Raw genomic sequence first — 24,520 nt, 5'->3', positions numbered from 1 at the left:
AATGAGTTTTATCATACTGTAGTTTTGTCAAAAATCTTACCTAATTCATTGTCTGTGGAGCATCTCCGGACTTTATATATGAGTTTTAACATTCTAGTTTTTGGATTTTGGAGAGAGTTGTGCATATTTACTAATATTTTTTGGACTGTCTTAGACCAAAGGAATAACATGAATAAATTCTGAATAAGTTCACCTTTAAGACTACTGGAAAGAAATGGCAAATCAGGATTTAGTCAAAACAATGTGATTTCTCATGATACTGCCGGCTTGCAGAAACCATGGAAGAGCACTGACGTATTTTTGATGTGGTTCACCTCATTCATCTTCTGCAGCTCGTCTCAATTGGATTAATAGTGCTCCAGCTCTGCAGAGTTATTCAGTAAATATTTGAACTTGGGTGCAGTACTGTTTGCTGTAGAAATATTTACAGAACAGCAGTTCCGGTTGATAAAATAACTTGTTTGACATATTGTAAGCACATTTATAGAGATAATTGATGGTAATTATAAATCAAACCGGCTACATTGTTATTTTTGATGAACCTGATCAAGCATCTTAGGGACTGTTCAGTTTTTATGAGAGGGAAGGGTGGTGCAAAAGAGGGGCGGGGCATGTCAAATAGTTTTTGAAGCACTGGGGAGGGACTTTCTGGGCTTATGGGAGGGGCATACAACTTAAAATGGTTGTTTTTTTGTTGCAATTTTTAAAGAAAAAAAGTTTTATTTTTGATCACCAAAATTACACCCATTTATCATAGCCAGAAACTGCAGAAACAGAAATTATTTTCACATTTGCGACGGTTCTTGAACACATTATGTGCAAGAAATGCTTCTGTCAGGAGAAACAACAACAAAAAAAAATAAATAAATAACCAAATCTTAGCTGAAAATATTTCTGATTCATCAAAATGACTTTATTCCGGGCTACATGTCCTATTTAAAATGTTGCCAAAAATAAAAAATCAATTGAAATAAATAATAAAAAATAAACACTCTGCACTAACTAACCAGCATTTATGACAATATTTAAAAAATGAAGGCTTTTTTCCAACTTGAGGATTTTAACAGGTCTTCAGCTTTGCACTTTCAAAGATCAAAGGGTAAGTTTTTAAATCTAACAAATAATTTATGGTGGAGGGAGGATTGTGCATTTTCCCCAGACTTCTCAGGAAGGCTCAATATTTGTAGCTTCTGGGAAGGTGAAAAACAAAACAAAACAACACAAAAAACAAAGTCATATCCCAGCCACCTCCCTCCTCTGATAAATAAAGCACAGTCCCTTCGCTAGCCATAAATGAAAAGTCATGTTTGATGCCACATAACTCACTATTGTGTCTTATACTCAAAAGTGACTGGGCCTGCTTTGTGCACACCCAGTCACTGGTGTGATTTTATTTACAGAGCTATTCTTGGTAAAATTCCTACGTGCCTTATCTTCCCTTTTGATTATGAAATATGAGGATTATTATCGCAGTTTGCAGGACTTTTTGCGACATGTTGTGCCCAAAGTCAGAACTGAATTGGGGAAAAAAAGCTTTTAGGTGCACCTACAGCATGGACCAGTCTGAAGAATGATCTTAAGCTTCAAGAAATTGGGACCTGAATGAGTTTAAAACTGGTGAAATCTACTGAGTCCAGACTTTCTTTGTGCAACTGTTTCATCTGATAATTCTATGTAACTCAAGTCTGTTTTATGCGAATTTTAATTGCCATGTGAAGTGAAGAGAACCGGCAGGTTTTTATGGGATTAATGTCATCTTTAGTGTCATATTATTAATTTATTTACATAATTTATTTGATAGGGACAATTTGAGTTAACATAGTCCAATTTTCGCCTGTTACAAACAAAGCTGTAGTAACTGATGTTTCAGATATAGAGATTATAGCTGTTGTTAGTTTCCAACTCCTGACCCAAGTTTGGCATTTAGTAAAGAAAAAGAGGGAAAAAAAGAAAAGATATCAAGGCTACACACAATAGCATGCACACAGTAACAGTAATGGTAAAAAATAAATATATATATATATAATATATATATATATATATATATATATATATATATATATACAGAAAGGTACACATTTTACATCAAGATTACACTGAATTACAACATACAGTAACAGTAAAAAAAATCAATGTTAGTACACTTACATCACTCAACTAAAAGACATTAAAAATAGTTACTTTTGTTAAAAATAATTTCATTTAGGTTGGTAGTGTTTTCCACATTTCAGAGCCTTTTATGGAGAAGGCTGACTGCCCCAGGGAGGTCTCTGGATGTGCGATTTTACGATCGCCGCTTGCACAACCTGTTCAACTAGTCATCTTCTCCCCTTCTTTCCTCCCCTAGTGAAATATTTACAGTAGTCAAGTGATTATGTGTACCTTTGATCTTTTTTGTTGTCCTTGTTTTTACCTGTTTACCTATATTCAGTATGTGTAGTCTCCATTTAGAGTGAGAAAAGTCTAACTCCCTATGTGTGTTTACACTGTAGTGCCTGATTCTGACAGTAGCGGTGACTCCCCGGTAGGTGGCGGTAAAGTTAAAGCGGGCTGCTGAACGCCGCCGCCTTTCTGCAGTCGAGGAAGCCAACATGGCAGCCACTATGAAGGGACCTGTAGTAAGTATTAAATCAACAGAAATTGTATTTTATCCTCGCCACACCATGTGTCAGTCTATTTTGGAAGTTTAAATAAAACAGTCGCGGTGTATTTGGGGTAAAAAAGCTAAAATTGCTTTTGCTCGGCATGTTTAAAAATCACAGTCATGCCCTCGTGCAGCTGTCAACGGCAGTACGTTAGCTACCGTTAAGCTAGTTAGCTAACCCACTAGCTAGATTTTCCGTGTTTAACGTAATTTTACCGAGTGCTCTGACAATTAACCAGCCTGATTATGATGATTATAACCAGCTAAGGTAGGTATTTTGTAGTCGGCAGCGGTAGCAGGATAAAACTCAAGCTGTCGTCTGTAGCTTGCTAGCTAACCGAAGCTAATTTGGCCATTCATACACAGCGTTAAGCTAACGGCGGTGAACCAGCAGGTTTTGGTTTTAACTGGCGAAAACAACAACTGGGGAAATAAATACTATAAGAATATTTTACTTAGTTAAAGTAGTAATACCACCATGTAGACATACTCTGTAGCAAGTCTTTCATTCACTTTTTCACTTCAGAAGACAAGATATTAAAATGTTTGACAACAGTGTTAATGGTTAGCTGAAGCAAAATGAGATATGTGAGTATTTTTAACTATTTTATGATGCTGAATTGTTGTAATTGCATGTAACATTCATATTTGTTTTTTTTTTTTTTAACTTTTTTATTTTATTATTTTTTACTGTACGAGTATGTTGTATTTCTGTTATCTTGATGTAAACATGAACCTTTTTACAATAACTGTTATTGTGTGCAAGCTATTGTATGTTTTTCTTCTTTTTCCTTACTAAAAGTCTAACTAGAGTCAGGGGTTGGAAATTAGCAATAGCTATAATCTCTATATGTGAAACATCAGTTACTATAGCTTTGTTTGTAACTCTAATTGTCCCTATCAAATAAACTATAGAAATACTTTGATTAATAATATGACACTAAAGATGACATTAATCCTATAAAGCCCATAATCACAAATCACAATTTGCCTTAGAGGGCTTTACAGCACGACACTCCTGTCCTTAGACCCTCACATCGACTAACAGCTGCAAGTTGTACTGTGTTAATTACATTGTCCCTTAAAATAATCTATATGATTAAATAAATAAATACTACCTTCAAAATGTACACCAAAAGCAAAAGTACTCATGATGCCAAATGGCCCATTACTGAATAATGTAGTATTGAAGTATAATTGTTTGTAACTGTAACATTTATTTGTAACTGTACAAGTTTAATGTTGCACCAGGTGAAGGTGGGGTTGACTTTGAAGAGTGTTTTTCAGTCTGGACCATATTTTCCCATGTTTTGTGTCAAAGTGTCTGATTGGAACAAGTTTTTTTTTGTTAAATTGGTCCAGTGTTGGGGAGACATGCCCCAGTGTTACCACTCAGGGCATTTTGTGGACTGACACAGTAACAATCTGAACTTGTCAGTGGCAAAAACAAGCAGTTCTAGAGGACGTAATCTGACAGCTGCCAGAGTGGCTACATTGCAGACAGCTGCAGCATCAAATAGATGTAGTGGAGTAAAAAGTACAATATTATTTCTGTCTGAATTGTAGTGGAGTAAAAATATCAAGTAGCAGAAAATGGACATACTGAAGTAAAATACAATTACCTAATTATATGTCAGTACTTGAATGTACTTGTTGTACTCCAGTGCTTCCATTAACCAGAGCTTTAACTCTTTCCTCTTTTTTGCAGGCAGTTGAAGATGTCAATGTCACTTTTGAAGACCAACAGAAGATCAATAAATTTGCCAGGAACACGAATCGGATGACGGAGCTGAAAAATGAAATAGAGGCAAAGAAAGTAAGAACTGATTCATTCATTCATTCATTCATTGTCTGTAATGCTTGTCCTCGTAAGGGTCACGGGTGGGCGAGAGGCGGGGTACACCCTGGACAGGTCGCCATAGTATCACAGGGCTTAGAAAGAAAGAACTGTGTGTTGTAAATATCACACACTCTGGGTTCACTGTTTGGTCATTCAAGGTTACAAAAGTCATATTTTGAAATATTTTGGACATTCACAGGGTTTGGGAATAATATGATTGTGTTCAGACATGATACTGTGTCTCCTAACTGACTGACATACGATTATGTACTACACTCAGTTGCGGGATAATTAAAAAAATATTTTAATATGCATATGCAGTCTGTTGTGGCAGTTCTGTTTTCATTAGTTTAAGTATTTTAAGAAGGTGCAGAGTGATTTTTTTTGCCATTTTGAAGGCTGTAGTTTGTGCTGCTGTTAATTTTTATGCATGTTTACTGAGAGGTGTTTCTAATAGTTAGTCTACCCTCAGTCTGACTACAATTTAGCCTCAAGGGGCAATATTTCTGAGTTTCAGATGTAGTCAGCGGATATCCACATTCTGAATAACTGAGCCAAGATTTTCTCCTCTGCGTGCCAGGCATTGTTTATAGTTGGTTTAGCAATTTTGGAACCCATTAACTACTGGTCTGGTGACGATTTGTAAACAGATGTCTGTAAATGAATGCAGATACATTTTTAAAAAAACAATAAAATAAAATAAATTAATTGTCATGAGACGATAACCGATGGGTCCTGAGATTGAATTTTGGCCAGTGCGTTCTGCATTTTTGTGCCCTCCACACAGTCTGTTTGCCTGCATGCACCAAAAGCCCACTTAAACAGGACTGGCCAATACAACTCAGGCTACAAACAGAAAGCAGATGAATCTTGTCCCATCGCCTACAGGTTCTGCATTCATATGCACATATCTGTTTATAGACATTAGTCTACATGCACATCTATTTAACACCTCTTAGATTAACATGGTATGACTCATCGGAGCTACAGAATACAGCCTTTGAAAACGTATTGAAACAACACTGATTGATTCCATTGAAACTTTATTTGTTCAAATGGGTTACAGTTAAATTGGGTCTGAAGGGCGATGTAGCTGCTAAATTGTTAATACTTATTTGTTAACAGCCCTAATTGAGTTTCTGTAATGGTCTGCTAATGTCTCCCTGCAGAAATCTCTGCAGAACTTGCAGGATGCCAGCGACGACCTAATGATGTTAGACGACGACTCTCTATTGATCCCGTATCAAATTGGGGACGTCTTTGTCAGTCACACCCAGGAAGAAACACAAGAGATGCTGGAGGCTGCCAAGGTAGGTTTCTTTATACCTTTTTGCAGTCTTCAGACTAATAATCATGAGTAAAAAACACTCATCAAGCCAAAGTCATCAAGTTTAAAGACTATGGAGGAGAATTTAACCTATAATGAAATATTTAGAAAGTCATTTGATGAGCAGTTTGCTTCTAGAAAAGTGACGGTAAGTACAGAAACACCAAAGACAATTTACTCATGTTATTTTAGTTTTGTCTAATAAAAAAGTTTACTCTAGTCTTATATAAAACAACAAAATGTTAGATCATAAACTGTTTTCTGTCCCATCTGGGACTGACATTTTATTGATCATGATTATTTTTATCTACTTACTTCGATGCAAAATTGCATCATGATCCATGATTCAGAGAATGAAGCATGGATTTTTGTGGTACAATATATTATTATATACAATACATTCTTTAACAGTAAGTTACACTGAATAAAGATACAAAAAATGGTCTTTTCAGAACTCAGCTGTATTGAACAGAGCCAGACTAAATGCTTTTATATGAAGTTACAAGGAGTTTGTTTTACACAAATATCTGCCTCTAAGCAAAATTAAGCCTGTGAAGCTCGAGTGTATCGGTGAAGCATAAAGACATCTGACTGTCCCGTGAACTTACTGTTTTAAAAATATGGTATTTACTTATATTCCTGAAATCCCATATTATTGACTCGTTAGACAGTTTTTTTAATCAGTGAGAAGCAGCCGATTATAAACACAATAAAGTCTAGGTTGTAAAACAGCCAACGATATAATAGTCATGTCTCAGTGTGACTGAGGCCTTAAGTGTTAATAAGGTATTCAAGCTGTCCCTCTCACATGCCTTTTTTAAGATGAGAAACTAGATTGAAAAGCGAAAGGTTTTGAAGTTGAGGTTTTCACATGCTTCATTCGTCCGTTCTTGCAACATGTTAATTTATTTTTGCTGCTCTGTCCTATTTGTACTTTCATGAAGAGAGATGTCATAGTGGCCCAAAAGAAATTCTGATGTGTGCACTAAGGTGGGAATAAATTAGTTGAGGTGCACACAAAATTCAAAACCTATCCAGACTTTCTCACTGAGCGCATGGTTTGACAAATGTGGTTGTGCTGTTGTTGATAATTACTTTCGGTGCCTGCACAGATACTGCTCGATGCCTTTTCTATTAGTTACTGCTGAGCTTCTGCAAATCACAAATACACAAAAATAATCTGTAAGTCTGACACACGCTGTTTATTTGCCATGCTGTCAGAAATAACGCTTTGGTATATACATAAATTCCATTTTATATCAATAAATGCGTTACAAAATTGAAAAATTCACATACATGAATTTCACCTTTATTGATTGACTGATGTAATTTCATATTTTCTTTCATATTTATATATTTCATATAGAGTACAATATATATGCTTGTATGTTGAAAATGAATTTTTCATTTATCACAGTGACATTGATAGGTTTTCAATGTCACGAGTCCCCAATAGTAATAATGGTTATATTCATGTATGTTGAAAAAGTATCTGAAAATTAAACAATGAAATTCCAAATCTGAAAGCTTTATTTACAAAACCATGTATTGTATATTTATCTTCATATACTGTCTCTATACAAAATATATTATGTTGAATATCAAGAAAACAAAATGTGCTAATAATCTTTGTGATAATCTATTTTTAAAAAATATAAGATACTATATTATTTATTATTATTACTCCTATATTTATTCTCCATCTTTATGAGGATTTAAGACTATTTCAACCCAGCTCGTCCCCTGGACGGTAAAGCATCATCGGGTCATCATCGACATGACTGAATAAAGCATCTGCTGTCACGGCTCATGTTATGACAGGAATGTATGAACAAAAACATTCCTGACACAGTAGTGTGATAATCGTATCCAAAACACAAGTTTCACAAGAGAAGTATTTTGAAAATAAGTCAAGTGACACAACGCTACTTTTTTTATGATTTCAAAAGGATTTGTACACGGACAATGTAGCATTGTCAAATAAGTTTGTGTCCCCAGGACACATCGATATTGCGTTCTTTCAGATTTTAATGCGTCGTGGACGCAGGACACAGACCTAGCAACATCACTGCACTGTGACGACTACAATACTCCAGACATGACAGTGGTATCAATCTTTTCATCTGACTCTTGGCAAGAAAACAAATAGCAAAGTTCACAGAATGTTGAACTATTCCTTTATGCGTGCTGGCAGTGACAGTCGATCCAGAGCACTGGAACAGGAAGAAACGGTCCGGAGCAGTTTGGGGTGCTTGAGATGCTTGAGCACCTTTTAGATGAGAGGCTGAGCTGAATCAGTGCTTCATAGCTGCTAAACTACAGAAAGAGATCAGATCTTGTCCTCCTCTCTGTCACTTCTGTTTGTCCTTCTATCTGCTGCTGCTTCATCTCGCAACAAAGCAAACTACACAGGCCCGCATTTATTGATGTGGAGCAGTCTGCATCACACAGCGAAAGACAAATTTAGTGCACGTTTATATGCAAGGTAATTTTTACACTTTTTTTCTTTCCTCATCACGTTCTCCTCCCGCCTTTAGAATATCAAGTCAGTTAGTTGGGAAAATTTATTAAAAACAAATTGGAAGAATGTTTTAAATCAGACTGTTGCTTATGGAGGACGAAAAAATAACTTAATAGATACTTAAATAAATGTTTAAATATATAAAATAAAAAATTTGCAGGAATGAATAGCAACAGTCTGATTTAAAACATTCTTCCAATTTGTTTTTAATAAATTTTCCCAACTAACTGACTTGATATTCTAAAGGCGTAAAAATAAGCTATTAAATTTTCATACACAAAAAATAATGAATACACGTTGAAAGAAATATGAAAATAAATAGATAAATGCAAAAATTAATAAAAAACAGTTCATAAATAAAGAAGACATGAATATTTTATTTTTATTTCTACATTTTTGCTTAATCACATTTATTTATTTTGGTTTTTCTGTGTTTTTTGCTAATAAGGTAGGAGGTCCTGTTCTAACCTCTGGCTTTACTTTTTCAGTCTTTTTTTTTTTTTTTTTTATTTAATCCTGTATTTATTTACTTATTTCTGTATTTATTTATACAATTATTTATTTATTTAGTTATTGAGACTAGTCATTTTTCGTCCTTCATAGTTGCATGCGTCATGTGGGGTTTGTAGTGTTTGTCGTGTAATTGGAGTTTATGTTCTGTAATCAGGAAACACTGGAGCAGGAGGTCAAAGGCCTTGAGGAACGGGTGTCAGCGATACAGCAAGTATTGGGGGATCTGAAGGTCCAACTGTATGCCAAGTTTGGTAACAACATTAACCTGGAGGCAGATGAAAGCTGAGCTGTGAAATGGACTTTGACAGCTGCCCCAACACGGACTTTTTTCACGCGGCTCTCGTATCAGATTCACAGAGCGTTTGCCAAACAGAACATCAAGTAGGACTCGGCATGAACGGCTTAGATTCTAGCTTCTGGCTTTTGTTTACACAGATGTTGTTTGATTCTTCAGTTTAGCTTTGGCAAACCAATTCACAAGGACAACAAAAGTAAAGATTTGGATACTAAATAAATGCACATCATTTCTAACGGATTTTAATTGGTCACGATGCTCATATCTTTTTCTTCTTTTTTTTTATACTGTTAATCAAACTCAAGTAAAAAAAAAGAGAAACACAACAGCTGTGTAGTATTTTAACTCCTGACAATTTTAACGTTCTGGACTTGTTACATTTGTGGACTCACTTTGTGTTTGACTACACTAAAGGCACGACGAAATTAACAAAATGTCTCTGACACATCAGTGCACTGTGCTGTCTGTATTAATGACTGAAATCTGCTTGACCTTTACTCCCAAAGTTTGTGGTGTTGCCACGGCAAATCGAGTTGATTAAATTAGTTCCTTCTGTCACTGATTTACACATTTTTTGTCTTTTACCCACTATATTAAATGAAAACCTGAAATATTTGCACCCAATTAACCTATCAGAAATAGAGTTACATACGGAGCTAACATGCTATATATATATATATATATATATATTTGTCAATGTTATTAATTTGCCTCAAGGACTTTGGCAGTCTGTACAGCATACAACTCTCTGTTCTCAAACTTTCACTTTGAATGAGGACAAATCTTTGGCCATAGTTTTTATATATTAAATGAATATTTCCTGTTGTAGTACATGAATTTATTCATGCTGCTTAATGGAGTGTATCGCTGCCAACCAAATTTAATAGTTTTAATATGCAATGACAAAGTAGTTATCGTAGTAGTTTAGTTAGACACGATTTAGCACAAAATGTTAGTATGTAAAATGCACTTGAAACTTAGCCACAAAATCCACAGGACTGTCTGCAATACATAGATGGAAATTTAAGGTATTATAGTTAGGAAAGTTAGGTAAGATAAATTGGGTTTTTTGTAGAGATTGTCCTTGAAACAAATGACTTGGACAATCTTTCTGGAGGGATGACGGTCTGTCGTTTTTCTGACATCTGAAACAAACAAGTTAGGTCTTATGTTGTGAAGCAAATTTAATTCAAAACTGATAATTTGTTTTAATCTGCTCTGTAGTATTAAGTAGTATTTCAAAAATACATTACTACACTGATATTACCAGTGGTGAAAGAAGTATTCAGATTATTTACTCAAGTAAAAGCACGCAAATCACATTGTTAAAGTTCTCCATTAGAAGTTCTCCTTTAAATTCCTGTTGTTTATTAGGCTCCTCAGTATCTGTAGGCAGAGCAGCATCTGTTCTTCATGAGCTCCAAACCAAACACAGTATTCTGTCAGTCATACAGAGCACAGTACAACACCACACAGGCCCCAGCTCTAGTTCGTGAAAACAGAATAAAAGCTCCTCTATGGACATATAAAATTAAAGATGTCTCATAATTAAGTTGTTATGGAGCAACATTTTAAATTAAAGCAGCCCCTCCTAAAAGCATATCTCTCAAAGTATTATGATACTTCCATCACTCTTCATTTAAATCCCACTTGAATAAAAGAACAAACGTGTCAACAGCAAGATGTACATTATGCAAAAACACAAAAAAAACCCTCGACCTGCACATTAATATCATTTTACAGTGTTACATAAATAGATCAGTGCTGATGCATCAGCCAGCAGCCAACAACTCCTAGACATCTTAAACATGACAGGGCCCCCCTAAAAAACAATGTTTTTTTTTAAGAGTCCAGAAGTTGTGAACCATTGGTCTAATCTTTAATTATACATTGTATTTCTAAACTTATCATATGTGTTTTTACTTTAAAATATGACTCTGAAAAGTAGCTTGAAAGTGTAGCCGTAAAAGATACGTAGTGGGGTAAAAAGTATATGTCCCGTTGAAATGTAGTGGAGAAGTTTAAAGTAGCGTAAAATGCAATTAAGTACAAATACCTCAAATTTGCCCTCCAGTAAATGTAATATGTTACTTTCCACCGATTGATTTGACTTAACTATGCAAAATAGTTCGGACATTCATTACTGACCACAAGTGTTTAATTATCTTTCTTTTACAAAAATGTAATGCCATTAAGTCTTTTATCAAGCTAAACAAACCAACAGTGCACTCCCTGAAGGTTTTCCCACACAGTTCTTATTCTGACTGATTGTTCACACAGTTAACAAAGTCTTCACACGCCCTCACATGTCTGAGATAAAGTGATGCATCGAGAAGTTGGCAGATCAAAGACATCTTTTAATGGTAAACTTGTGAAACAGAAGGAGGGGAAACTCTTTCGTGTGCACACATTAGATGTAAAATGATCATGACTTTTGATTCCTAACAAAATGCTAATTTAAACAGTACACTGGTATTGGGGAATTAGTCTTTTTTTGTACAATAAAAACATACAGTGACATTAATGCGCAGGAAGGAGTGTGATGAGAGTAATAAACAAATGGGCTCATGTAGAATTATTAAAAAATTAGAAGACACTCAGAGAACAAACAAGGAAAGGCAGATAGGTCTGAAGTTAGAATAGCCTAGAGGCTGAAATAGGAATAAATAACAACCAATAATTACATGTACTCACTCTGATCTCACATTTAACAAAATCTTCAAACATGCACACATGCCTGAGACGGAGTGATGAGCAGATGAGCTGGCAGATCAAAGGCATCTTTTGATGGTAAACCTGTGAAACAAAAGGACGGGAAACCCTTTCCTCTCCACACATGAGATATAAAATCAGGGCTTGGGATTTTTAACAAAATGTTCATATATGTAGTTCATGAATATTATGGATTTAGTCTTTATTTGCAAAATATAGTAGCACATTAGTGAATAACAAGGATTGTGCTGGTAAGGTTTAAGAACATATACAAATGGGCTTATATGCATATTACAAAAATGAAATTAAAGTCAGTCAAAAAACTGTAAAAAGTTAGAAATTTAGCATTACCTAGAGGCAAAAACAGGAATAAATAACAACTAATAATTCTATGTACTCACTGTGTTCACACAATTAAAATCTTTACACGTGGTCACATGTCTGAGATTAAGCGATGAGCAGAGGAGCTGGCAGATCAAAGGCTTTTAATGGTAAACCGGTGAAACAAGACCAAGGGAAACAGTTTCTTGTGCACACAGATATAATTTTAGGACTCGTGGTTCTTCGCACGTTAATAAATGTTAATACATAGAGTACATGAATATGTCTATTTGCACAGTTCACTTACATAATTGATAACAAAGATTGTGCTGGTAAAATAAAAAAATAAAACAAATGGGCGTGTAGGCATATTACAAAAATCAAGTTAAATTTATTTTTTTTAAAAAGGAAAATATTAATGAAGTTAGCACAGAGGCAAAAATAGGAGTAAATAATCACCAATAATTACATGTACTCACTTTGTTTACACAGTAAAAATCTTCACACGTGGTCACATGTCTGAGATAAAGTGATGAGTAGAGGAGCTGGCAGATCGAATGCATCACACTTGTGAAACAGAAGGAAGGGAAACCATTTCCTGTACACACATTAGATTTAAAATGATCAGAGCTTGTAATTCATAACATGATGTTACCACATACAGAACATGAATATTAGGGAATTAGTCTTTATTTGCACAGTACACTGACTATGGATTACAAGGATTGTGCAAGTGAGATAACAAAAAATAAATAGACAAATGGGCTTATAGGGATATTACAAAAATAAAGTAAAATAGATGCAATCATAACAAACAAACAAACAAACAAAGCAAAGAGTAATGACATCGGCATAGCCTAGAAGCAAAAACAGAAATAAATAATTACCAATAATTACATGTTGCCACTTTGTTCACACATTTAAAATCTTCATGTCCTCATATGTCAAAGTTAACTCATTAAACATAAAATCTGAGCTTGTGATTCATAGCAAAATTATATTGCATAAAGTACATGAATATTTGGGAATTAGTCTTTATCAGCACAGTATACTAACACAATGGGTGACAAGAACTGTGCTGATGAAATTTAAAACATAAAAAACAAATGGGTTTATTACAAAAATAAATTCAAATTAGACTCAGTAAAAAACAACAACAAGGCAAATAGAAATGAAGTAAGCATAGCATAGATGCAAAAATAGGAGTAAATAATCACCAATAATAGCATGTTTTCAGTTGATTCACTCAGTTAAAACCTTCACACATCCTCATGTCGGAGATAAAGCGATGAGTAGAGCTGGCAGATCAAAGGCATCTTTTAATGGTAAACCTGCGAAACAAAAGGAGGAGAAACCATTTCCTGTGCACACATTAGATATAAAACTATGAGGGCTTGTGAGTCATAACAAACATACAGTACATGAACATTAGGGAATTATTCTTTATTTGCACAATAAAACAGCTGCTTTTGAGATTACTACAAAAAACAAAACAAATGGGCTTATGTAGGCCAGGGTGTCTGCAGGTCCTTCAAATGTCTTAAATTGAATTTAAAAAAAAATAAAAATAAATATTAGGCATTGGAGTCATTAAATAAATATGAATTTGTGACAAATATTTGATCTAATTTAACTTAATTCAATTTATTCTTTGTATAATTTAATCAAATCACATATCCAAAAACAACCAATAATTAAATGCACTCAAGTATTGTAAGTATTAGTAAGTAATAGTAAGTATTATGAATTTATTTGGATTCTTATGAGTGAATTACAGTTTACAGGTAAACAGTACAAATGCTAGAAGAGACAGGAGGACAGAGAAAGTAAAACATACAGAATTCAAGTGGACTGGCTCATTAAAATCTGGCTTGTATAAGACTGTGATAGAGGATGGGACTGTCATGATATGATGGCACTTATTTCAGAAACAACATCCCCTGTATCTGATACAGAAATGACAAGAAGATGTAAAGAGTTTCCTCATCTGGCGTTGTATGTGTAAACTACTTAAAGGAAGCCGTATATTTTATTAGCGTAATTGCTGTTGCAGCGACCCGGCAAACCAATCCATGAATCAAAATAAGCTGCACGTGCCCTCACAATTAAAAGAACGAATCCAGGTGAAATGCTGATCCTATTGTCTGCATATCTTTGCCTCATTTTCGCAGATAATTCTCTATATATGCTGGATGGTTGGTGGCTCCCACAAATAACAACAATGCACAAACCTCATTAAATTGTGCCCTCAAGTGTGGCCTGCATGAGCTAATAAAACATCAGAAAAAAAAAGAAATGGAGAGCTTGAAGTTATGGCAGACACCTCTGGAGGATCAAGATCTCAATTAACAAGTTTCTCCTCCCAGTAGGTTTCCCGCTGAACATTCATAGCTATGATTAAGAGGAACTCCACCCACACAGACTTGTCTTTATGCACAGCTTGTTAAACCCGGGCTCAGAGCAACACACATGGAAATGACTGGACTTATTTCCCCGATGGCCTTGTTTACTCTCTGTCTCTGTCCCCCTCTCTCTTTCTCTCTTTCTCTTTATCTGTTCGTTTCTATCTGTCCTCTCGCTCCCCTGCTTCCTCTCTAATGACACAGATGTGGATATTTTTGTTTGGTGGGAACTTTTAGAACACTTTGACAGCCTTTAAAAATGCTTTTACCTCTGCTAAAGCAGCCTTTATTACTCATTTGTTAAATACAGTGGGATGCCAGAATCTGGTGATTCATTTATTAGCATTTTCCTACAACAACAGCTGTTGAAATTTCTACAATTAGGCTAAAATATGACATATTGTTATGTTTAGTGGACTGTAGAGAGTTACTAAAACATGCACTGTCCTCTCTGGGATGCAAAATATGTTAATTTGAAGGAACAAAGTCTGAATTTGTGTCTGAAAATAAAGCATACCACTCATTCTTTTAAGCTCAGGCTGACTGCAGTAACAGCCAAAGCAGACCAGAGGGTGTCTCTGTCTCCCCAGTAATTTCTCAGTGAAGTTAAAATAGCTTTAATCAAGATGAGCTTTTTTTGAGTTTGTTGGCTGCTTTTTGCAGAAATATGCCAAACATGTTGGTATCATGGCTCCTGCAGAAGAATTATGAATGAGATTTGGAGAGAATTGCAGACATATTTGGAGGAATAAAAGGATGGCGCTTTGTAAATAAGAGTTTTACACACTCATGATTTGTGCTCAAGGTTCAAAGAGTGATATGCTACGACCACTTTCCTGATCACAGCACCATCTGCTTTCTCAATAAAGTACAATCCAGCAGTCAGTGCAGGTTTTGCAGGTGGCCCGGTGTCTTCCTCGAAGAGTTTGTGCACACTTCATCATTTTCTGCACTGGTGCTACAGTGAAAAATTGTGTTTGCTCACTGTCTCTGTATGTTAGCCTAAATGTCAGGAGAGTCAACCCAGACGGTTTGAAAAATCCATAGCAGCTTCAGCCATTCTTCATCACTTACAGCTGTTCTGTCTCAGCCAGCTTTTGTTCATTACGAGTGAGGGGCGATCTCAAAAGCACAACGCAACATACTACCAGTCAAAGGCCATGCAATTTATGTTGCTGCCTTTAATACTTTATTTGCAAACATAAAACCTTGCACACAGTGTATTGCTCTCTTGCCTTCAGCAGGGAGGTCGGTTTTTTCACTCTTTGGCCTTTTTGGAAACTCTGTCCTCATTGAACAGTTCACAGCTGTCAGGAAAGCTGAGGAAAGAGGGGAAGATGACGTGCAACTGAGACTGCCTGGTCAGATTTGAAATCTGTGATATGTGTCTTAAATACAGCTGAAATGATTCATCTATCAGCAGAAAATTCATCAGCAGCTATTGTGATATTCTGTTGGAGCTTCTCCAATGTAAGGATATGCTGCTTTTTTCTTTTATACCAGTGTGAATGAAATATAAAACATTTGACCGTGTCATTTTGGCATTTAGGATGGTCATTTTTAACAATTTTCTGACATTTTATAGATCAAGCAAATGGACTCACTGCAGAACTGATGAGCAGATTAATAGATAATACACTTGATTGTTATTTTGCAGTCCAAGTGTGAGACCACAGGATGCACCCGTCAGCTTGAAAACCCAGCGGAGTCTGAGTGATGGGACAGGATTTGAGGGTCTTCAGTCCTGACAGCTGTAGTGCAACACATTATGAGAGAATGTCAAGTAAACTATATCACTGGGGGTTATGAACAGAAGCTTAAAAAGCACAAAGCAAGATTGAGTGCAGTGAAGAGATGTGTCAGGGGCTGTGAGAGGCAGCGATGCATCTGTGTGAACAAATGACATGTACCATTTAGGAGGCAGCAGAAGGGCATCACAGCTCAGACTGCGGATAAGAGCTGTCAATTTTCCTCTGTAAACTCAATTAAATGTAATTCCTGATTATTTTTGATATTTGAATTTTATTAAAAATGGTAATGCTCAAATTTAGCCTATTATTGATATTAACTATGTACCTAAACACTGTGTACATGAAGATCTTGCATTGCCAGTGCCTCTAAGCATGTGGCTGTTACATGTTCTGTCCACTAGAGGGCATCCAACATTACCAATAAATAACTGTAAGTACCAACAGGTGATAGCTTTCTTGCTAAGTAATACATTAAGCAACGAAATAAATAATGTTAACTCGTAAACTTTAACTTTATCAGTCTCACGCTGCTTCTTAAATAGTCAGGAGTAGTGATCTCCATAGGTGCGTCACTACCTGCCATTCCTGATATTGTAATTTTAGAAGTTAATGTTACACATTAAATGTTAGATTCTGATTCTGAAAACTTAATTGTCAAACATGACAAAAACATTATGTTTTTACATGCAAGTAGGCCAAAGTGTGTTTGTAAATAGTCACTCTGAGCACCATTACGCACTACAAATTGGACCATCCATTAATTAGCAGCACTGTTGGAATAAACTGTTTGTTTATTCAGAGCACCACGTTCTCTGAGCAGCAGAGCATAATCTGAGCAATCTGTGGAGACAGCAGCAGGGCGAGTTTGGCTAATGTAAGCCAACACATTTATAAACTAGAGGGGCACTCCGAGAGCAGAGACCTCCTCCAAAACCAAATGCCCTATCTCACGCCGTTAAAGATTCGTCAACAATTCGTCATTCAGACTATTAACATAGCAGCATGCTAAACTTTTTTTTAATGCCTTCACTGGCTAAGTAATCGCTGTGTCGCTGTGCATTGTATGTGCCGGGCGTGCATGTGAAAGCAGTACTTAAATGGTGCGGACCAAGCTATGTGATCACAGTGTTGGTTCTCTCAACACTGTTCCTGTTGTTAGCACCGTTCCTGTTGTTAGCACTGTTAGGCTGTTAGAACTGCTGATAATGCTTCATCAGGAAAGCACGGCGCCCACCCCACAGTTACCCCCCAGGTCACCCCACATTAACACTATTAGCTCTCCTTGACTGTTGTTAGTAGTGTTGGTGCTGTTAACACCACCACTAATACCGTTTGTACCCATGGTGGCACGATGGCCTTGTTGCACAACCTCAGTGCAGACCTTCTGATTACCCCCCAGGATGCCCAGTGACTGTGAACTTTCCCAGGTTAACACTGTTAGCTCTGTCAGCACTGTTGCCACTGCACTGCTACCTGCCACCATTTTGGCTCAGCCACCTTCATATTTGCTTGTGACATCCAAGTGAGAGTTGTGTGCAGTCGAGGACCAGACTATAAATGGCATATGTTGCAAAGTGAAAAATAGTTTGTGTATCTGCCCTGTGATTTGGATCTGCTTTAAAATGTAATGGATTCTTCCTTAGCCTATGCTTCACCCCTCCACCAAGTTTCATAAAAAATAGTCGTGTAATTTTTCAGTTATCCTACTGACAAGCAGACAAACTATTGCAGCATTTAATTATTAATATTATTTTTTTATATGATTAGACCCCTGAAATTTGTTCCAACAGCTACCACAGTGTTTCTACTGCAGATGGACCAGAGTTTTTTTGGTGAGACTTTCAAGACTAATTAATTTGTTGATAATGAATTCCGTTCCTTCCCTTCATGTGGACAGGGACTCTGGATTTTACGTGTTGAGGCTGAGGACTATGTTGGGATATCTTCTGTCATTCATTTCATTACTGTCTGTCAAGTTGATCAGCAAGACAATAAAGACACAATTCCACTGCGGCAGAGTATGAATCATCTGAATGATGAAGACAAGTCTTTGTGTGGACTAAGCACGTGTGAGCATCTGTGTGTGCATGTGTGTGTGTGTGTGCGTGTGTGTGTGTGTGTGTGTTTTTGTGCATGAGACATCAGTGCAGCAATCGGGACTTAAAAGTGCTTTGAAAACAAATTGGTGTCCCAGAGCCAGCATCCAGTGGTTTATTTAAAGATTTGTTTATCTTTCATTTATGAATTGCTGAATTGGAAATTAAAACTTTCACTCATGTATCATCAGTCATCCGTCTAGAATGCCTCAAATGTGTGGGAGTCCTAGCTCGTAAGTTTCCATCAGTTATCTGCTTTAATCAGTGGCCCCTAATATGCTGAGAGTATTACTTTAGAAAGGCATTTCCATATTCACCATGGAACAATAGACCAAATAACTTATCATATGAACGACAGTAGAATGCCTCCAAATATTTCAATGAATATCATTACTAAAGCCTGAATTTGTCAGTTAGATTGCGAAGACCTTGAAGAAGCTGACACATCCAAGCTGTTGGGTGACAGCTTGAATTGTACAAAAACCTTTTCTTCAGAAGCGGTGGACAACTTAAATCTTACCAAATTTTTTTCTCCGATTAGTGATGTTAAGCTGATTTTATGGAAACATTACATTGAAAACTGTTTATTTTAGCCATTTTGGGAACACTAGAAGTGTGGTTCGAGAGATGGCAATGTCGATGCATCAGTCCACCACTTTGTTCTAGTCTTAAAATATCTACAACTACTAAGTTGAATGCTATGAGATTTTGTCCAAACATTCACGTTCCCCTGAGGTTAACTGAAATGTTTCAACAACTGCTGAAGTGACTGCCAAGAAATTTGACGCAGATGTTCATGGTCCTCAGATGATGACGCCGAGTGACTTTGGTGATCCCCTGACTTTTCCTCTAGCCTAGCGCAACCTTGAGTGAAACATTTTTGTTCTTGACTTAAATGTCTTGACCACTGTGAGATTAATTGTCATTTTTTTTTACAGACATTCATGCTCCTAAGTGGGTTTGGTGATCCCCTGTCTTTTCCACTAGCGCCACCATGAGTGGACATTTTTGTTCTTGAGTGAAATGTCTTGAGAACTACTGGATTAATTGTCATAACACTTTGTGCTTATATTCATGGTCTCCAGAGGATTATGCAAATTATGTCAGTGATCCCCTGACATTCCTTTTAACACCACCATGAGGGTGACATTTTTAGTTTTTACTTTAATATCTCAACAACTATGAAATGCATTGTCAAGACATGTTGTGCAGACATTCATAGTCCCTTCAGGATAGCAGTGATTATTTTGATAATCCCCTGACATTTTGTCTAACACTATCATCTGATCAGCAGTTTAATTTGTTGGTTTATGAGTAAATACCTGCAAAGGTAATGGCATTCCTATCTGCTGCTCTTTGTGTTTAGTACTCATTAACGGATGTTAGCATAATAACATTCTACATACAGATCATGTCAACTTCAAATGTGTTAAAAATCAGCATGTTAACACCACTGAGCATATTGCAGTCACATGCTTACGTTAGCATGTAAGTCAAGCTCCCTTTGTGCCCAAGTACAGCCTCACTGACCTGCGAGTAGCCTCTGAGCCTTGATGCTAACAAGGTGTTGGATTCATATTTCACTTCCCCAGGAAGGGAGTGTTATTTTTAAGCACACATACCTTCGGGTACACAGCCTTGGTGGTCTGGTGCCACTCTGTACGCTGAGCTGATGACCACTGGGCAGCTCCAGCAGACCAATCCAGTGCTCTGTGCATTGCACAACGTTACTTTAATGGCATTTACTGAAGAAAGATGAATGCTTCACATTCACTCCGGCAGGATTTTCCCCAAGTAGAGATTTACGCCAATGATCCTTCAGTCATATTAGTGTGGCATCGACTCAGCTCTACTGTCGTCCAATTAGCTTCAATTTATGGTCCAACAACTGCAAATAAAAGCACAAAAGATGGTTTCAAATGGTAGTCATTTCGGGTGACATTTTTTTGTGATATTGTGATTCTGAAATCGCTCTAGTATTTATGTTTTCCCCTCTTTTAAAACATACACAGAGCTTAATTAATGGGGTAAAATAGAAGGGGAAAAACAAGGATGAATTATGACTTGTCTGTTTCTCATCCAATTAAATCTAATTGGTCGACAGCAGTCCAAATGAAAGCATAAACAAAATCAGTATCTGCATTGTGGCAGCAATAAGGTTCATCAAATCATAGCATTGCTCTCATCTGTGTTACTGAATTCCATTATAAATCCTCAGTTTTGTGAATTCCATTATAAAACCTGACAGTGTGATGTCTGTGGGTGTTGTTCACCTTGATCCGGCTGCTGAATCTCCTCTATTAACACCTCAGTAGGTGCTGCGCTGTTTTCACTTCAGTTTTGGTTTCAACACTTCAGTCGGCTCCAACTGGCAAATGTAACTTTGACACGTGCCAGTAAGCTAATGTCATCCTGCCAATGAATTGTCAATTGAATACTTCAAATTAGGCCACTCGACCAGCTCAGAGGAGAATACTATCAAAACGAGATGCAGAGGAACACATAATAATGCGGCACAATTAAGTCTAGTTTGATTGTAAGTGGTTTCTTTGGATGGAGCTCAATGGCTGAAAACAAAAACAATCCGGATCGCGTCATTTAACAATACATGTCCTGCATATGTAGGGCATTTGTGCGCTCAAGAGCTCTAATCGGTGATGTAAAATTGTTGGCATTCAGATTAACAACAGGAAACTGATTATTGTTAATATCCTCATGGAATCTCTTCAAAGTGAGTGTCTAGAAATTTGTTTAAAATCAGAAGTTTTTATCTAAAAGTAAGACAGTTAACATCCTTGATGGTCTATTGTGTAGGATTTAAGGGGATATGTTGGCAGACATGGAATATAATATAATAAGTATGTTTTCTTTAGTATATAATCACCTGAAAATAAGAATAGTCATGTTTTCGTTACCTTAGAATGAGCTGTTTATATCTACGTGAGAAGCAGGTCCTCGTCTACGAAGATTGCCATGTTGCCAGATTTAGCAGCCCCTCCGGGACGAGCTGAACACCCTTGGAAAAACACTGATTTTTTAAAGTTAACTGCTTATATTAAGGATAATCAGCTCCTGGTAAAAACCTCTTGAACATTTGTATCTTAAGTAAATAAAAAATGTGAGCACACATCAGCAAGTGCTGGGCTAGCGGCCTCTCTGACACGTCTCTGACACGCCAAACAGTGTTGGATACACAGTCATTGTTAACAGTGAAACAGTAATTTGTTAAACTGCTTTATTTAGTTTTTACTCGTTTAAATCACCTGGTCTGTTTGTTTAGGAGATTAAGAGACCTCTGCAGATAATTTGGCTCCTTGTGAAAGCCTCCTGAACAACTGAAGGAATTATAGGTGTCCATGACATCACCTTTTCCAACTGAGCCCCTCCCCTTTAAAACTATTGAGAAGATCAAACAGCAAAGACAGAAATAACTATGGTGAGATACCCAAAAATCATGGCCAAAAAGCATTTGTTCATGTTTGACCTATTTGCTTACATTAAAAAGCTGAGAAAGTATTTTTAGGGCCTTTGATAAATTAAATATGACGCTGTTTGGCAGATTTTCTTACAAAACAATACAATATTAGAGTTGGGAACAACATTAGTAATGTATAACTGTGACGGGCTGTGTATGATTTGCCAACCACTCTTACTCTGAGATATAATATTTGACATAAAGCAATGTTTGATCTTACTCATTTATGATGTCTTGTTTAATTCTACTTGGCTCTGGCAGCCTGGATTAAATGTTGAATGGGACTATCTTGACTAGGTTATAAAGATGTGCTTATGTTTTCCATCTGTAAAACTGATTCTGTCCATGAAGCATGCTGTGTATCTCCGGCAGGATTGGGAGTGGAATCGGTTGGTCTCTCAAGTTGCTTTTTCTTTCCTATTTCATTTTTGGCTTTTGAAAGATATTGGTCTCAAATGCCATTCACTGTGGAGAATCATTCCTCCTGTGCTTATGTCATGAGGACATTTGATTTAATAATTCATATATTTTTGTTTAAACTTTAAAGGTCCCATATTATGCTCATTTTCAGGTTTATATTTGTATTTGGGGTTTCTACTAAAACATGTTTTCATTCTTTCATGTTTCAAAAAACAATTTTTTTTTCATATTGTCGTCTTCAATGTACCTGTAACGCTCCGTTTTAGAACCTGTCTTTTTAAGCCCTGTTCCTATTGGTCGGTGTTTCCCACTCTTTTACATCTGGGCTGCATTCAGCCCCGACAAAACGTAGCAAAACATTTATTTAAATAGAAACAGTGATGCGTTGAACGGCCTGTTGTGTTTTGCAGGCACACTGCCTTTTAAAACCGCAGAGTTTATTCAGTTCAGTTCAAAGGGCTTTTTTGGCATGCACTGAAAACATATGTTTTCATTACCAAAGCAAGTGTGACATGTAAACGAAACATGTAAGTACAAAAATTAAGCTCTACTAGACATTCGTTTTTATACAGGTCACTGCTGATTTGATATCACCTCTAACACCCACCAAATGGGAGAAATTATACCTCAAAGCCTGTTGCACAACATTTCACACCGTTTCAAGGAAATTTGTCGTTTAATCCGGAAACCGTAGCAAAACGGTGCAAAACATTTTGAGATATAATGTGCCCTTGCTCTCTCAGCATCTCTGCACCATCATAACAGCTGGGAAATGACTGTAACAACAGTGTAACTGCAGTTTCTACCTTCATATAGTCTGGTTGTAACATCACAACTTCACCATAGTCCTGACGGCTTGTTTAAAGGCAGTTTCTTAATACAGACTGTGCATTTTACTGGGGATTGAGCATTTTGATAATTTAACAATATTTACATAACACCTAGAACATTTGACAATATGACTTTTTTTAAAACATTTTTGTAGGGACAGTGATGTTACCCTGTACAGAAAAATAGTGTTGCATGTAATATGTTGTTGACTGGAACTCACTATAGATCAGATGCACATGGTTATATACGGGATATTTATTATAGGACAACAATGACAAAACATCTGCTTACAATAACATTCCTGCTGCTATGATTGTAAATGTTGTGACCTTTCCTGCATTATCTGCTGAAGGTTACAATTTCAGCATGCTATTATGCGCAGAAACCTGAGCTACTTTTGAATGGCATAGACTTTCCTAGATGCTACCCTCTGTAGCGAGGTAAATATGTATAACCTAGCCTACGAGAGCGATGTGTCTGACATTACTGTGAACTATCTGGCAGGCGAGCCCATTTATAAATGTAAAAACAAAGTATTTAATATTAATCCTGGCTGGAATGAGTACCATGAAAGGCCTTTTTGCTGTGGGTTGAGGCAGGGAAAGTTAAGCATGAGCTCCTTTGTGGGCTTAAAAATGAGCCAGTGCAAGATTTAAATATGATCTGGACTTCATTAAATGGAATGAGAGAACTGCGAGGGCTGACTTGCTTTGCCAGAAAAGCATCGCAAAGTAAAACTTCTAAAGAATTTTTGGAAAGAGGTCGAATTATGAATAACAGTACTGATGGTGTTGATTTCACTGAGGGCCTGATAGTGAGACTAATAAAGTATCTAAAGCTTAAACTGTCACTAAGCTTAAAGGAACAGCTCACCCCAAAATCAAACTCCACATTATTTTTCTCTTACCTGTAGCGCTTTTTATCAATCCAGATTGTTTTGTAAGTTGCAGAGTGTTGGAAATATCACCCGTAAAGATGTCTGCCTTCTCTTTATTATCATGAAACTAGATGGCGTATGGGCCCGGTAATGCGGATGATGCAGGTACGCCTCCGTGTTGTGTCCAGATCTTCATAATACATCTATAACACCCTAGTTAGTGGCAGAGTAGAGACGAAGATGACTGAAGTTCTTGGTTATAGACCTTTACCAACATCTGGCAAAGAAAATAGAAACAGCAGCAAAACAAGAAATGATACCCCGTTTTTTTGAAGCACCAGACCAGGAATTACACATTGCACCTTTAAATTGAGGTAACACTTGAATTCATCCTTTTTTCATCATCACTTATCTCTAAATTGTTGGCAATATACGGCTGATGCTCGCAGCACCCAGAAATTGCAGAGTAAAAAAAAAATCTAGGTTGTCTTTCTT

The 24,520-nt window shown here is 36.6% G+C and overlaps 1 protein-coding gene across 1 annotated transcript; it reads left to right on the top strand.

Moving 5' to 3' along the window:
- Window positions 1–2,564: 2,564 nt before the first annotated feature.
- pfdn4 (prefoldin subunit 4) lies at window positions 2,565–9,698 on the top strand. Its single transcript, XM_042491379.1, has 4 exons — window positions 2,565–2,618; window positions 4,353–4,460; window positions 5,654–5,794; window positions 9,000–9,698. The coding sequence occupies exons 1-4, from the start codon at window positions 2,592–2,594 to the stop codon at window positions 9,129–9,131; spliced, it is 408 nt and encodes a 135-aa protein (XP_042347313.1). The 5' UTR covers window positions 2,565–2,591; the 3' UTR covers window positions 9,132–9,698.
- The last annotated feature ends 14,822 nt before the right edge of the window (window positions 9,699–24,520 follow it).

The sequence above is a fragment of the Plectropomus leopardus genome, chromosome 8 (genome assembly GCF_008729295.1).
Source record: "Plectropomus leopardus isolate mb chromosome 8, YSFRI_Pleo_2.0, whole genome shotgun sequence".
Lineage (NCBI taxonomy): Eukaryota > Metazoa > Chordata > Actinopteri > Perciformes > Serranidae > Plectropomus > Plectropomus leopardus.
Note: the sequence above shows the minus strand (reverse complement) of the source record. Positions and strands in the feature narration are given on the sequence as shown.

Coding starts and splice junctions, on each gene's coding strand:
- pfdn4 (XM_042491379.1), top strand. CDS start 2,592: ATGGCAGCCACTATGAAGGGACCTGTA. Junction 4,461..5,653: donor ATGAAATAGAGGCAAAGAAA/GTAAGAACTGAT, acceptor GTCTCCCTGCAG/AAATCTCTGCAGAACTTGCA. Junction 5,795..8,999: donor AGATGCTGGAGGCTGCCAAG/GTAGGTTTCTTT, acceptor TTCTGTAATCAG/GAAACACTGGAGCAGGAGGT.